Consider the following 17,323-nt stretch of genomic DNA (forward strand, 5'->3'; position numbering starts at 1 on the left):
AGGGAGGAGAGAGAGGAGAGGGATATCATATACAGCTGGAGGTCTGATGAGGAGACCCTCCGTCTACTAAACGTGCTTAACAGACAGGGACCACCAGACTGCCTGGGGGATGAGATAGCAGTGTAGCACGACAACACACACACATTCACACATGCACACACTCATAAACACACACCAGCACATACCACCCTGCTCGACCCAGATTGACACACACACACCCCCACCAGGTGAAAACACCTGACCAGCCATAATAACCTGACCACCACTGCTCCTCTCCCTCTGCTCACAGACATTTTTGTCAGAATTATCGTAAACAGGTTCCTTTACTGCACTTCTGTGTGTGTACACCAGCTTACAGGTTATGACTCAAACTGTCTGTCTACACAGTGTAATGGTATAGGCATCTGCACTGTGCAGGCCCTAAAGCATGGGTGTCAAAGTCATTCCATGGAGGGCCGAGTGTGTACTGGTTTATTATTTCCTTTCTATTTGTGTTCAATTTAGACCTAGACACCCAGGTGATGGGAGTTCCTAACTAATCAGTGACCTTGTTGATCAATCAAGGAAAAGGGAGGAGCGAAAACATTCAGACACTCGGCCCTCCATGGAACGAGTTTGACACGTGCCCTAAAGTGTACAGAACTGTTGGTGTCTGTTACAGAGGGAGCCTCTTCTCCCTCTCCACAATTCATAAGCAAAGACTATTTTTTAGGAAGATTATGAGGATATCTGTATGTATAGAGGGGAACATGACATTTTCTACATGGTCATTGTGATGCGCTATAATATGTATTATGTTGGTTGAGAATGTATTATTCCAGCTTTTTTTGTTTCTGAATAACCCGTTTTTTGGAATCATATGTGGACTGTTCCCCTTTAAGACCTTGTGCACAAATTTATGTAAATCTTGGATTATTCAGACCTCTAGGAATGTAATTCATTTATAGGACTTTGTGTCGTATCAGTGACTAGAACGCCCGCCAGAAACCGTTCCCCTTTAAGATCTTGTGCACTAACAGAGACTAAGAGCACCTGCCAAATGTTCCTCCTATTAAACCCTATTCACCGCATGGCCGTAGGACAATACTGTGTGTGGGTAGAATAGAGGTTACAGAAATAATCATATACAGTAAAAGGCCCAAAGCAGGTCAAGTCAGTTTACATCAGTCAGTTATCCTCAGCTCATCTCTTGCATCAGATTCAGTAGAGTAGAGAGCAGAGAATTGAAGGTTAGTTATTTAAAAGAATTCAACCTTTGATCAAACTTTGATCTCTGAAGTCTCTGTTCTCCTGTATGTATAACCCACCTGACCCAGAGTGCGTTGTGTGTGTGTGTGTGTGTGTGTGTGTGTGTGTGTGTGTGTGTGTGTGTGTGTGTGTGTGTGTGTGTGTGTGTGTGTGTGTGTGTGTGTGTGTGTGTGTGTGTGTGTGTGTGTGTGTGTGTGCGTTCATGTGTGTGGGAATAGTTATACCACCTCCAATCAACCCCTTTTGTGATCTCCTTGAGTGGGTTAGCGAGGAAGGTTTCTAGGTTGTACTCATCCAGTAGTTAGTTGGTGAAGCATGGTGATGGTCTCAGAAGGCCTCCAGATCTAGAGGCTAGGGTCCAGCTGTTCACCTTCCTCAATCTCTAGTGTCCTCAGTCACCCACACAACAGCCTCTGGCCTCTCCCTCACCTCTCTTCCTCTCTCCTCTCCAGTCACCCACACACAACCCTCTGGGATAAACACTCCCCATGTATACTCTTTTTATCCTCCTCCTTTCCTCTCTTCCTCTCCTCTTATCCACACCAGCTCCCCTCTCATATCTTCTCCTCTCCTTTCCTCTCTGCTCATCTCCTTTTCTCTCCCCTCATCTCCTGTCTCCTTTCCTATCCCCTCATCTCCTTTCCTCTCTCTTCTCCTCTCCCTTCCTCTCCTGCTGAAGGACGTGTTGATGATTAATAGGAGCAATTGGCTCCAGACCTGAATCAGTGATCCCCAGTCTTGAACCTAGTCACGCCCCCACACTTAATCTACCAATAAAGACTCATCACTCACCCTGACTAACACAAAGGCACACACAGACAACACACCTCACTGGAGTTGATCATGAGTATTTGTTTAATATTTAGACAGATGCTCTTCTAAAGTTTTACATACACTGTGTAAAATGCCACACACACTCACACGCCCTATCGAACACACACACACACACACACACACACACACACACACACACACACACACACACACACACACACACACACACACACAGCTCTGCCACTATGAAAAGTCATGCAAAAGTCAGTCGGTTAGAAAAGTTTGTGTGACTCTTAATAGATTGACAGTTCTGCTGACTACCTACCCCTCTGACATATGATGGTTTCTCCTAGTGACAGCAGAGATAACAGGGTCCTGGGAAACGCCACATGATGCTGCAGGGTTGGTGGCAGATCCCAGAGGTCACAGTGACACCCAGCGGACTTTGAAATGTTCAGACCTGTCTCTCTGTTCATGCGCACCCAGCCAACATAACAGCACCACAGTCATCAACGTCACTGTCATTGTCACACCCAGTGGCCTAGTGGCAATGTTAATTAAAGCCACACTCCCAGATTCACAGCTCTGTGGTTAACGGAGTGTGGATCACCCAGGGAGAATGGGAAAGCTGCTGTGGAATTGACCAGACAGCGCACACACGCATGCACACGCACACATGCACATAGACACACACAGCTGTGCGGTTTTATTGGCAGGCGGCTGGGGTGTCCATCCCATCTGTCCTAACTGTGTGTAGGATTTTAGAGACACTAACTTGTTATTTCTGGAATGATGAAAGAGAAGATGCTCTCTCTCACTCTCTCAATTCCATCTTAATTCAATTCAAAGGGACTTTATTGGCATGGAAAACAAATGTTTACTCTCTCTCTCTCACACACACACACACACACACACACACACACACACACACACACACACACACACACACACACACACACACACATACACACACACACACACTATGTGGCAACATTGAAGACCTTCCAGAGAAGCGTAGCAGAGGTAACAGGCTGAGGCTGTCACTGCAGCCTCAAAAGAAACAAGAACCCACGCTGAGAGAAAGATGAGGGAGTGAGAGAGAGACAGAGAAGAAGAGGCAGAGGAGAGGGATGGAGAGAAAGACTAACAGGATTTTGTTCTTCAGTTCTGATATTTTGCTGCTGTTGGTGTTTACTGTTTACAGAGGAGATGTTTACCATTTTGTTTACCATGCTGTTTACCATGTTCTTCTGAGCTCCCTGCATCTTCTCACATCATAATTGAAATCTAGTGAAAATATCAGTGCATGCTTTATCCCAACCGTTTTGACTATAAAGAGGTTATCTGGTGGGTCTGTTTGTGTGGGGTTTGTGTTTATTTGTGCTTGTTTACGCACATGCGTGTGTGTGAGCCTACGCATGAAAACAAAAAGCTATTCACCTCTATCTGTGGTGATAGGGTACATAAGCCCTCCTCCCTCGTCGGCTCAAAGACTAGGGTCTGAAAGCAGTGCAGCCTTTCATTGTTGGAAGGGGTTCGATTCCAGGCTGTATCACAACCGGGCGTGATTGGATGTCCCATAGGGCGGCGCACATTTGGCCCAGCGTCATCCGGGTTAGGGTTTGGCCAGGGTAGGCCGTCATTGTAAATAAGAATCTGTTCTTAACTGACTTGCCTAGTTAAATAAAGGTAAAAAGATATATGTATATGTGTTGCCATGGAGTAGAGAGAACTGTTATAGCTAATCTCATGCTATTCTACACATTTTGCAATAAAGCTGAGATTATTATATATTTGTTCTTATAGTTCTAAACATTTTTGTCATGATTATGACGTGTTTGAATGCTATCTGGGGAGGGGGGCCCGACCTCCAGGAGTCTGCGGGGATTTGTGGAATATCAGTGGAGTTGCTGTAACAGGGTCCGAGGAGAGTTTCTTTGTTGAGAGTGTGTTGCTGTAACAGGGTTCGAGAAGAGTTTCTTTGTTGAGAGTGTGTTGCTGTAACAGGGTTCGAGAAGAGTTTCTTTGTTGAGAGTGTGTTGCTGTAACAGGGTTCGAGAAGAGTTTCTTTGTTGAGAGTGTGTTGCTGTAACAGGGTTCGAGAAGAGTTTCTTTGTTGAGAGTGTGTTGCTGTAACAGGGTTCGAGAAGAGTTTCTTTGTTGAGAGTGTGTTGCTGTAACAGGGTTCGAGAAGAGTTTCTTTGTTGAGAGTGTGTTGCTGTAACAGGGTTCGAGAAGAGTTTCTTTGTTGAGAGTGTGTTGCTGTAACAGGGTTTGAGGAGAGTTTCTTTGTTGAGAGTGTGTTGCTGTAACAGGGTTCGAGAAGAGTTTCTTTGTTGAGAGTGTGTTGCTGTAACAGGGTTTGAGGAGAGTTTCTTTGTTGAGTGTGTGTTGCTGTAACAGGGTTTGAGGAGAGTTTCTTTGTTGAAAGAGTGTGTTGCTGTAACAGGGTGCGAGGAGAGTTTCTTTGTTGAGAGAGTGTGTTGCTGTAACAGGGTTCGAGGAGAGTTTCTTTGTTGAGTGTGTGTTGCTGTAACAGGGTTCGAGGAGAGTTTCTTTGTTGAGAGTGTAGCTATAACAGGTTTCGAGGAGAGTTTCTTTGTTGAGAGTGTGTTGCTGTAACAGGGTTCGAGGAGAGTTTCTTTGTTGAGAGTGTGTTGCTGTAACAGGGTTCGAGGAGAGTTTCTTTGTTGAGAGTGTGTTGCTGTAACAGGGTTCGAGGAGAGTTTCTTTGTTGAGTGTGTGTGTTGCTGTAACAGGGTTCGAGGAGAGTTTCTTTGTTGAGAGTGTGTTGCTGTAACAGGGTTCGAGGAGAGTTTCTTTGTTGAGTGTGTGTTGCTGTAACAGGGTTCGAGGAGAGTTTCTTTGTTGAGTGTGTGTGTTGCTGTAACAGGGTTCGAGGAGAGTTTCTTTGTTGAGAGTGTGTTGCTCTAACAGGGTTCGAGGAGAGTATCTTTGTTGAGAGAGTGTGTTGCTGTAACAGGGTTCGAGGAGAGTTTCTTTGTTGAGAGTGTGTTGCTGTAACAGGATTTGAGGAGAGTTTCTTTGTTGAGAGTGTGTTGCTGTAACAGGATTTGAGGAGAGTTTCTTTGTTGAGAGTGTGTTGCTGTAACAGGATTTGAGGAGAGTTTCTTTGTTGAGAGTGTGTTGCTGTAACAGGATTTGAGGAGAGTTTCTTTGTTGAGAGTGTGTTGCTGTAACAGGATTTGATATGTTCATTAATCTGGAGGTTAGAGGATTAATTATTGTTCCTGAGGTTTTTCTGCTCTTGTTTGGGTGCAGACACGTCCATAAATCTCACAGCTGACAGGTGTGTGGGGGGGGGGGGGGGGGGGGGGGTCATGATCTGGGAACCACTGGTTCTACTCACTCCTGTCATCTCCAACACATTCTAGTTGATCTCTGCTAACCACAACAGTATGTATTGGATGTTATTGGTGAACTTGTGAATGACTCTATTGATCAGACCTTTGAGTTAACCTCAGTGTAATATTCAAAATGGCTGTGCAAGTGGGAATCAATGAGATGCAACACACATACATACATACACACACCCACACACACGGAGAGACAGTAACACACTGGCCCCTCATTGAGAAGCACTTTACTGTGGGGGGAACTTATAATCCCATCAACCGCTGTAGCTGTAGGTCTAACCTTTTACCTCTGACCTCCCTGTCCAAGCCACAAGAGACAGGAAGCAGGACAGTGTACAACTCAACAGGATGTTAGAGAATGAACAGACCCCCTTGTATCCCTCTAGCTCTATAGTGTACAGCACTTAAATTATTCACCCCCAACACCCACTAATTTCAATGATTCATATTAAAAAACGAGGGTGTGTGAATTATAGATGTTTGGCCTACAATAGCTGTGCTCTGGGTGTGCGTAGTGTGTGGCTGGGCTACTGTACTGTGGGTCAGGGGAACAGGAAGTCTAGCTCTCTGGGTCATGTCTGGCTCCAAAGTTAGACGTAACTCATCTAAAATAATTTGCCTATTTTATTTGAAGTGCTTCATTTTCATCTCCGGTTAGTGCACAGTGCAGACACTACTTTACTTTGGAACAGTCAATTAAATTAATTAATCGCCACAAATGAGCGTGTTAAATTTAATTTACTACCCAGCCTTCAGTCTTGTTCAGTGACTTAAAGGGATAGTTTTACATTTTGGCAAGAGTCAGATGAACTCATGAATACCATGTTTGTCTCTGCATGCAATTTGAAGGTAGTTTCTGGAGCCATTGGTTTACTAGTGTTAGCGCATGACTGGAAGTCTAGGGGAGCAGCTGCTAGCTACTCCTGTAGACAGAAACTACACTACATGATCAAAAGTATCATTGCTGCGGGGACTTTCTTCCATTCAACCGCAAGAGCATTAATGAGGTCGGTCACTGATGTTGGGCGATTAGGCCAGGCTCACAGTCTGCGTTCCAATTCATCCCAAAGGTGTTTAAAGAGGTTGAGGTTGGGGCTCTGTGCAGGCAAGTCAAGTTCTTCCACACTGATCTCGACAAACCATTTCTATATGGACCTCGGTTTGTGCATGGGGGCATTGTCATGCTGAAACAGGAAAGGGCCTTCCCAAACTGTTGGCACAAAGTTGAAAGCACAGAATCGTCCAGAATGTAATTGTATGCTGTAGCGTTAAGCTTTCCCTTCACTGGAACTAAGGGGTGTCGTGTCTTTGGCATCATTTAAACTGAAGACTTATTTATCAAACAACTCCCTGTAATTATTATTACGCGATTAAACTGATTAATCATGTAACTGTAATTAACTAGGAAGTCGGGGCACCAAGGAAAATATTCAGATTATAAAGTTATAATTTTCCTAATATAACTTTCAGATATTTGAATATCTGATCACTTAGTCTTCGAATTAATGAATTATTATTTACCTCACGTTAGTCTCATTCCAATCGTCGTAAATTGTTGGTTATCTGCACGAACCAGTTCACTATGAGTCATCCATACATCAATTGTCTTAAATCATTTATTTACTAACTAAGTAATTCACAGAAATGCATAAACAAACAGTAGATAGTTACAAGGAAATGATAACGGAGTTCCCTAGTGGGATAAACCGGTATCGCGGCTTGGTGGACACAAAGGGAAGTGGGGGTCAACTGAGATGAGACACTACAAAGTTGATAATTATAACAATTGAAATGCTAATCCTTTGCACATGAACGCTCACTCATTCGGAAATAATTGCAATCAATATATATATTTACGCTCAGTGTGTCGTCGGGATCTCTGTTGAAAAGTTAGTTTATGTTGGAGAGTTTGTCCGCTCTCTCTCTCTGTCTGTCATGGTTAGAATGGATAGTTCAGAGTGACATTCATTCATGTCGTTATAGAATATATGTTTCAGCGGTTGTCGGTCTTCGCGTTCAATGATACCGAATTCCTAGCTGCAGACTAGGAATTAATATCAAAGACTTGTTCTTATTCTGTCGGTATCGATAGTCTAAGAGTTTAGCCACATGGTGTGGTTAAAATATTCAGCCATCTACTCAAACCTTAGGTTTATGGTCTCCTCTCAAACCTTGGCCCTCTCGTTATCGAGGTAAGCTGGTCTGGTGATAGAAAACCCGGGTGGGGGTTTTATTCGGAAGAGCAGAAAAGGGCCTGTCCCAGGACGCAATACCATAACTGTGCTCATGGGCGGTCCTCTGATTTAGTTAAACTCCAAAGGGAATTGGGTTTTCCTTCGTTAACAGGCACCGCATTGATTATATGCAACGCAGGACAAACTAGTGTTGTGTCTTTGGCTATGCCGGATTAAGTGATATGACATGCTATTCTATAAAATCCTTTCTCTGTAATTAATATTACCTGATTGAGCTAATCATGTAAATGTAATTAACTAGAAAGTCGGGGCACCACGAAAGAGTGTTTATAGAGCTGTTATCTTCCGAATAAACTCTGAAAGACCTAGTAATATTTTACATCAATAGCAGTCAATATTAATCGTCACCTTATTTCAGTCTCATCTGAAAGTTGTAAATTCTTGGTTATCTTCACGAACCCTGGCTAACAAGTTGAATCAGCAATACAAAATTGAGTTTAATTATTTATTTACTAAATACCTAACCAATCCCACAGAATTACATATACACAGAATGCAAATTATGTCATACAGAAAACGTCCCTGGTGGACGGAGCCGATATGACGGCTGGTTACACAAATGGAGGGGGTTGGGTTTGAGTGAAAGAGCGGGAAGACTGAGAAACAAAGGGAGAAGCTGTGCTATCGTAAATACAGTATCTTATGCATTCTAAATTACCGCCCATTTGGATAAGGAAAATGCAATAAATATTTACTCTGAGCTGCGCTTCGGTAGGTTGGTCGTAGATGCTGGTTGTGTTGCCCAACGGAGATCTTCCTGTCCTCGGAAGAATGTCTCTGGTGGTAAATTGGATACGTTGTAGTATCGTCGTTGTGTGTTAGACTGGATACGTCGTCCGCCCACGTTTACAGCTGCTGTTGCTAAATCAACGGCTAGGATGTCACACTTCTTTAGTGAATAAGAGTTCAAAGTTCATACCATTCACAACCAAGCTCACGCTGAGGTTGGCTTAGTTCTGTAGTTGACATGTTAGTCCTTTTTAACGTACGGACCGTCGTCCTATCATCCTCGAAACAGGTTACATTTTCGTCAAGGGCTTATATAGTGGAGGGAGAGAAGGGTGTGTTTCATAGTTTATAACCCATGTCTCTTCACAGGGGCGGGCCACTTAATGGGCAGAGCTCTAACTTTATGAAAACCCATATCTCTCATTTGGAAGCTAAAATTACATTTAATCTTTTCACAAATAGTTTCATATTCAAACATTTAAATTGCACAACAATTCCATGTGAATCTGATAACTAGAATGTGTCGACTTTCCCAGATACAGTTTATGTTGTCCTGTCATCAGTCATAATGTCTCAGATGACAACCGAACTGACATCATATTCATTAAGTACCAACGCATATTTTCAACTGGTTCTATTACCAAAATATGGTTCATTTCCCCCCACCGTTTGATGTTACCCAACTATCTATGTTTAACAAAGGCTATTCAAGAGTCCTTCAGTAGAGTCAAGAGAGAGAGGGGAGAAAGGTATTTATGGGGGGGTCATAAACCTTACCCACAGGCCAACGTCATGACACTAGTTAACCTTGTAATATCATCAACCATGTGTAGTTAACTAGTGATTATGTAAAGATTGATTGTTTTTTATAAGATAAGTTTAATGCTAGCTAGCAACTTACCTTGGCTCCTTGCTGCACTCGTCAGCCTGTGATTGTCTCTTACTCTCCTCTTTTCTCAAACTGTGATAACATCTCTGTGAGGAGGGCTGCTGTTGTTTGACTAACAGCTCAAGTCTCACCCACTGTGTGTGTGTGTGTGTGTGTGTGTGTGTGTGTGTGTGTGTGTGTGTGTGTGTGTGTGTGTGTGTGTGTGTGTGTGTGTGTGTGTGTGTGTGTGTGTGTGTGTGTGTGTGTGTGTGTGTGTGTGTGTGTGTGTGTGTGTGTGTGTGTGTGTGTGTGTGTGGTCACTCTGACAGAAGTGGGTTACTCACAGCTGAGAACAAAGTCTAAAGTTTTTCTTCAGATGAAGAGGAATGTTGAGTCCATAAAGAAACAGCAGCCTATAAGACTGATATAAAGCTCTGACTGACTCTGTAGAAGTTGTTATCGTCATGGACATTCTCTCTAAGGGTATATGTAAGTAATACAGCCAATTATGCGACTCTGGAGATAAAACTTTGAATAACACTTCAGATAAAACTTTAAATTATAAATAAACCAATTGGAACGTTACGTTGCATTCCAGTATCTCCCAACTAGACTGGACCCTATGATTCTAAGTTCCAAAGTTGTGGCTAAACTTTGTTTCCTATTCCTGTGACTAAGGCTTCATTGGGCTGTGGGAGCATCTCAATAGTGTGACCTTTCTCCCTCTGTTCTGTTAACCTGGGTCTTTTTTCTCTGGTACAAAACGTTTCATTCCATCAGGTCCTTCGCTGGCCTGTTGTATAAACAGAAACCCAGTATACTGTACTGTACTGTATATGTGTGGGAGTGAAAATGCACTTACCCTGCATCTCATTCTGTCACTGACCTTGCTTTTGCTCAATAAATGTCTCCTTTCTTACTTTCTCTCTTTCTGTACTCCTCCTCTACTTAAATTGCTGTGCCACACTGTACCGTACTATCATAACAGCTGATTGCATTTCTAGAATTCTGTCTCTTTCATTTAATTGTCTTTTTTTCATTTAATGATCTTTCTTTTATGTTTTCTGTTCTTCATTCCTATATGTTTATTCTCCTCTTGTAACGATGTACGCTGAGAGTCAGGAAGCAAGTTCAGGGAGTGAATACATTTCATAAATAAATGAACAAAACAAGAAACACGAACAGCACACCAACATGAAACAGGAACAATGACGACTGGGGAAGAAACCAAAGGGAGTGACATACTGTATAAAGGGCAGGTAATCAAAGAGGTGATGGAGTCCAGGTGATTGTAACGCTGGTGACAGGTGTGCACCATAAAGAGCAGCCTGGTGACCTAGAGGCCGGAGAGGGAGCACACGTGACACCTCTACACTTGAGCAGAAAAAACAAAACTTCGGTGTTAATTAAGAATTAACATGGCAACAATCCCTAAGGCTAGGCGGTTGAGAGCGAGAGAGGGAAAATAAGAGAGGGGGGGGGGGGAACAAGAGAGAGAAAGAGAGAGAGGGGGGTAGAGACAGGAGGGGGACACCAGTATGTATTGTAGTACAGGGTGTAGACAAACAAGCTCCAGCGTCTTAACATGGGGAGTTAATGTGTAATGGAGCTGACTATGTTTGTGCTATTTATTATCATGCCCGCCCATACTTAAAATTCTAGCTAAGAGAAGTGTGGGAACTGCTTTTCTAGCATAAATAGTGGCTGAGAGCTGTCACACAAACACACGCACACACACACAGAGATAAACAGATTGATTTTCTGATAAATATAATTTTTGCCGAAGTGATACCGAAACGTTGGTAAATACCCATTAAATTGCTGGGAGATTATACATGGAGTGTGCGACTTTCTTTATTTTGATAGTTTATAGTTTATTCGCCGTTAGTCAGCACATCCACACAAACTATTTTCTGGGTGTGCGCCAGCTCATGTTTTTTTTTAATCAAATATAATTTTTCTAACAGCACTTCTCTTTAGTCAGGCTACAGAGCATCCATCCCCCTGGCAAGCCTCTAACACTGAAAGGAGATATCAGTGTTTGTGTGAATAACCACCTGGATGTCCACTCTCCCTCTCTCTTCCTCCTTCAAACACCCTTCGTTCACTGCTGATTCATATTAGCTCACTCTCCAAAGACACACTAATAAATTCTAAGATCTCTGGAGCTGCCAGTGTCTTTGAAATCATCTGAATTGCAGCCGCAACACAAAGTGAAGTCAAGGGCACCTGTGCTGCGCTGTCTCACTGCTCTCACTGTTTCTTTCCATATATCTGTCGAGAGATGAGATGTGGTGTTTAGAGTTACAATCCAACACGGTTTTTAGCCGTAAAGTCCCTATTAGTCCCTATGATGAGCCCGTTAGGGCTCCGGAGCGTTTGTCTGATCAGCGAGAAAGAATCAGGCAGTAAATTGTGCCCCATTGGAATGTGCTCAGCATTCTGAACTCTACATTTTCTCTAGCATATGTACTGGAGGTTATTAGAAAACACTCTGCATAAGACCATCTGCTAAACGACTTAACTTAGAACTTAAAATGTATTTATATAACGCTTTGTACGCAATGTTTGGAACCCGCTTTACAAATACACTTTTTATTCATTCTAAGCACTTGTTGTGTCTTACTAATGCCTTCTGAGAAATTATTTTCTCCACGAGGTAAGAAAATCTATTATTGTACTGTGGACTGACAACAACCCGCTTCTTTGTGCATTTAGCCATCCTGTAATGCATTGTGGTCCCTTTTTCTGCTTCATTGTGATTGGTGGATGTGGTTATGCGCATGTGTCATGCCCCTTGCTTGCATCATGACTTGTTGATGGTTGTGTAACGTGTTGCATCCATATGGAGTGGTTGTAACACTGTGCCTTGTGGCACCCCATTTGCTCATTCTATCACTAAGCCATACTTAAACATGTTTTTGATTTTGCAACATTCTGCAATGTAGCATAAAAGATGCAGTAAGAAATGGAATGTCAGGTGTGTTCTTTGGCTCCAGGTCATTAGATTTAATGTCGTCTATACATTCCATTTATATCTGTTCCATTCCATTGGTGCCTGTAATGTTCTATGTATCTGAAACCTTGCATTTAACTAGAAATGCCTTGATTGAATGTGCCCTCACAATACCCTCACTTTTATCTTACACGATCCCTATCCCTCCCTCTCTCCGTCCAGTTGACCAGAGTATGTTTGAGAACTCCAACGCCTCCAGAGCTCCAGGCCAGGGCCTCCAGGCCTCCAGGTTGACCCATGCCTCGGCCCGTCGCTCCCTGGTCACTGCTAACCCTGCTCTGGGTAGCAGCCCTGCCGAGGCCCCCTCCTCCACCACTGTCGCTGGAGGTCAGCAGAGGCTGAAGAACGCCCTGAACCTGGGAAAGGTGGTGGGGGCAAAGGTCAATGACCTGCTGCGGAGGAAGGAGCCCAGTCTTCTAGGAGACATCGGGGTCACAGAAGTCAACAAGAACGTAGGAGCAGTCTGGAGCAATATGGAGGAGATGACCCTGGGGACTACTGCCAATAGGTAAGGAGGGATACACACAGTACACATTACACATTACACACAGACACTTTTAGACACTGTGCTCTGGAGAATCCCTCCAATATTGGTTTTATTCTGAGTGAAACTGTAGCTAGTTATTTCAAAAAGCAACTTTTCACTCCATATTAAAATCATAACCACGGAGTCAAAGATGTTTAAATGATTCATCAGAGTAAGAGGGTTAGTTAGACTGAAGACAGAGATTAAACCATACACACACACACACACACACACACACACACACACACACACACACACACACACACACACACACGCAGCCTTGGGTCTCCCTCTGTTTAAAGAGAAAGAATGAGCTGTCTGTCTACACACTGTAGCTGATCATTGATCTGTCTGTCTCTTGACTGAACTCGCTGCCGAACTCACATCCTCATCATATAATTGGTAAAACCGTGATGTGTGTTTGGACACTGATGTATTGAGGAATATGGATTGTGTGTGTGTGCGTGAGTGTGTGAGTGTACATGTGTACGTGTGTGTGTGAGTGTACGTGTGTGAGTGTGTGTGTGTGTGTCAGTGAGTGGTAAGTCACGTACAGACAGACTAGTCATAAATGACTGGTATTCTTTGCGGTGACTTACTTCTTATTACTATGGCAATGATAAGTCATCACCATGGCAATATGTTCATTTATGGGGGACAGAGAAATATTCCACTGATAATATAAACACACAGTCAACAAACACACACAATCTCACAGCATGAGACAGAGAGAGAGAGAGATGCGAGCAAGTAAGGGGGTGATGGGGAGGGATTGAACAATTGAGTCATTCATTTCAGGTTCAGGCAACGTATTAGGTTTTGTTCATAGCTAAACTGCAGAGCTAAAACGGATGTCTGTGCATCTTCTCTCTCCCCTGTCTACTAAACAGTCACAGAAACACACAAGGATTGACACAGTTCTCTTCTCTTTCCCTCCAGTCATACCTCTCTGGACTCCTTCCCTCGTCTGGACCCCCCTCCCCCCGGTAAGAAGCGTCTTCCTCGTGCCCTGAAGACCACCCAGGACATGATGATCTCATCTGACCCTGTCGTCACCACTCCCCCTGAGACCCCCGATCACTCCCTCCTCTCCTCCCCTGACAAGACCCCCCTCATTAGCAAGGAGCATACCCCACTCCAGGGAAAGAGGGATGGAGAGAATGATGGAGGGAGAGACGGATTCACTGGACTGACTGGCCCTTTGGACAGCGAGAGGAAAGAGGAGGATGAGGTGGTGGAGATGGGGAGAAATGGAAGTAGTAAGATGGATGGAGTGGAAGGGGATGAGACGGAAGAGAGGAGAGAGCCAGAGAAGACCCAGATTCAGCTCCAGCTCTCTGTCCCAGACCTCATCCATAAGGATCACCCGGACCCCCACAGGTCGAAGACGTCTGAGCCCAGGCAGAAGGCACCGGGAGTGGACACGAGGCTGGCCTCCACCCCTCTGAAGTCTCCATACAGGATCAGTCTGAGTGTGAGTGAGGATGGGCTGATGGAGAATGGCTCCCTCTGTATGAGAGGATCAGCAGTTACAGACACAGAGGAGCTTGAACAACACCCCGACCTGCTCTCCTTTGAGTAGAGACACACATAAACACACACACCACATACATACATACATACACACACACATACATGGATACATACACACAGACAGTGACGTGGTGAGGACTTGGCAGAGGGAGAGGAGAAGACAGAAATAGTGTGCGAGAAAATAAGAGGGAGAGAGGATGTTTTTGACTAGACCCTAAACTAGGGTTAGGGCACAGAGATATAGATTGAGATGTAGTGTGTTTGTATGTATGTGAGTGGGAGTTGGATATAGTGGTAGAGAAGTGGATTAAGGAAGGGTATGTATGAGAGGTAGAGAGAACAAGACAGAGACAGGGAAAGAGGATCTATTTTAGGATCATGAAGGGACAGACCAAAGTGGCTTAGAATCTTTTCAAGACAACCAAAACCTCCTGGTCTGCCAAACATTGTTTTATAACCTTGTTTTAAGTCATGTTTTATAGTGTTAATCTTAGAAGATAATGCTGAAGGAAGATTTATACCCAAGGATTCTAGATATCTAGATTTCAAATAATTAATTTGAAACGTCATAGTACCCTATCATGCTGAGACAGAATGTATTTTTTATGATCTTTTATAATTGTTGCCCCTCAGAAAATGTCAAGCCGTCAGCGCTAAATATGAAAACAAAAGTGAACATGACCAGTAGCATAACACAGTTTTGCAGGTCTTGCGTGGATTGCGGGGGTGTCTGGTACGCCAGTGAACACGGCATAAACACTGATTCATATGATTCAACACCACAAGCTCTTTCTCTGTTTTATACGCACACTGTTGTGTTCCTCATTCTCACCCTTCAAGTGGAGACATGTATTGTGGGAGACGTGCGATTGGGTTTGTTTCGCCTGTGTATGTGTCTGGTTTATGTTTGTTGATCGACAGTCATTGTTTTAGTAGTGCCTCTCACAGTCCTGTTGTTTTATTTTCTTTTTATGTGTCATCTTTATTTTGTAATTTGATTTGAAGTAATGGTCATTCTGCAACAAAAAAAGTTTTAAAAAATATATCACAAACACACACACAGGACACATAGTAGGACAGAATGAGGGGAATGTAAGGCAGGTCTCTCACAGAGAAAGGAGGCTTTGTCTGGGGCTGCTATTCTCACTTACAGGCTCCTCACCACTCTACTCATCTACTCCTTCTCTTCCCCTCTCATCCACTCCTTCCTGAGATGAACAAACAGATAGAATCCACTATCACAGCCCTTTTATGCTCCTAGCACAGATTGAGATTAATGAGACTTTACACAATTGTTTCACAAAACTGACCGTAGATCAGTGTGTCAGGGGAACTACTACTCCAATAGAACAATGCTTAGTTATTCTGGGTGGGGTGTATGTGGATCTGTGCTTCCATCAGTCAGCATACAGAATATTAGTCTGGACCCAGTATTTCTGGAATGTAGTAGCCAGACACTGAGACTGGAGAGAGAGGGAGAGGGAGAGAGAGGGGGGGGGGGGCTGCAGGCGACAACATGAAGATTCATACCATTGGGAGTATTTACATCCAGATTGTTCTTAGCCTATTGTATCAACCGAGTGTTTTCCAAACCGTGGGTCATGGGACCTGGCTGAAAATGTCTGTGACTAAAAACATGGATTTGTGTGATTGGATGTTGGAAAGGCTATATGTATGTCAATGTGTTTTTAGATAATCTGTTTGATAAGGCAACCTAATCATGATGTAAACTAAAGAAGTAATTGATATATTTTAAATGAATCAATCATCGTTTGTAGAGTCTAGACGGGTGTTGGCGTTATATTGTGATTTCTAAATGAGAACACTAAAGAGGACAGTTGCTTATTAAGCTACATTTTACAGCATCAACACATAGCTTATCTGTATCCATACTATGCTGACCACTTAAGTTATATCAGATCTTGAAATGTGAAGGAATATAATGTACATTTGTGGAAATATTTTTACTACACCTTTATAACGTCTCTGTATATGAAAATCTTTTCACATCTTAAGAAATTAATGAAAGTGATTTATTTTGAAATACAATTTAGTCAAAAATCTAGTAGAAAATGTTTCTATTTCGCTAGTTGTAAAGATATTTGATTGAAATGGAATGATATCACATACTGTGCATTTGGCTTGTTATGATTGATTTATTCATAATTGTAGTTATTGTTTTAAGTTTTGTATTCTACAAGATGGTCAATATAATTTCACTACTCCGCTGTTGAATGAAGGAAAGCTATAATGAGCAAGGATGATGTGGATGTGTGTGACTGTAAGAGAGAGAGAGAGAGAGAGAGAGAGAGAGAGAGAGAGAGAGAGAGAGAGAGAGAGAAGCTTGTGGTGTATTTAGAGACATATGGACAGTTCTGATGAAGACCTTTCACTGGAACAGTTTTTCTATTCATTATTTGTAATACATTTGGGTCACCATGTGTTACAACAAATCTGTGATTTAAATGTTTGTTTTTGATTTATTTAGATTTTATAGTTTTATGATTCTCTGTTTTTTAACATTGGGGAAATAGTTACTCTTGCTACTGGAAAATATAAAGTAAAAAAACGAAATATGACTCCTTGTGCCTGTAACTTATTGTCACGCCCTGACCTTAGAGAGCCTTTTTATGTCTCTATTTGGTTTGGTCAGGGTTTGTTTTTCTATGATTTTGTATTTCTATGTTTTGGCCGGGTATGGTTCTCAATCAGGGACAGCTGTCTATCGTTGTCTCTGATTGGGAACCATACTTGGGTAGCCCTTTTCCCTCCTTTCTTTGTGGGAGGTTAACTTTGTTTGTGGCACATAGCCCTTAAGCTTCACGGTTGTTTTGTATTGTTTATTGTTTTTGTCGGCGTCATTTCTAAACAAAAGGAATATGTACGCTCACCACGCTGCGCTTTGGTCCTCTTCTGTTGACAGTCGTGACACTTATGGACGAAACGGAGAGAACTTAGCGCTCTTCTCTCTTTTCAGAAGCTTTCCTGTCTATGTCG

At 42.9% G+C, this 17,323-nt stretch overlaps 1 protein-coding gene across 1 annotated transcript in view; it reads left to right on the forward strand.

The window, feature by feature from the left end:
* LOC129869606 (carboxyl-terminal PDZ ligand of neuronal nitric oxide synthase protein-like) overlaps positions 1 to 16,905 on the forward strand; it is a 186,690-nt gene extending 169,785 nt beyond the window's left edge. Inside the window, exons 11-12 of the mRNA XM_055944152.1 lie at positions 12,430 to 12,775; positions 13,733 to 16,905. Coding sequence (XP_055800127.1) covers positions 12,430 to 12,775; positions 13,733 to 14,375 — 989 coding nt within the window. The 3' untranslated portion in view covers positions 14,376 to 16,905. The remainder of the gene's footprint in view (positions 1 to 12,429; positions 12,776 to 13,732) is intronic.
* Positions 16,906 to 17,323: the final 418 nt, after the last annotated feature.

The sequence above is a fragment of the Salvelinus fontinalis genome, chromosome 14 (genome assembly GCF_029448725.1).
Source record: "Salvelinus fontinalis isolate EN_2023a chromosome 14, ASM2944872v1, whole genome shotgun sequence".
Lineage (NCBI taxonomy): Eukaryota > Metazoa > Chordata > Actinopteri > Salmoniformes > Salmonidae > Salvelinus > Salvelinus fontinalis.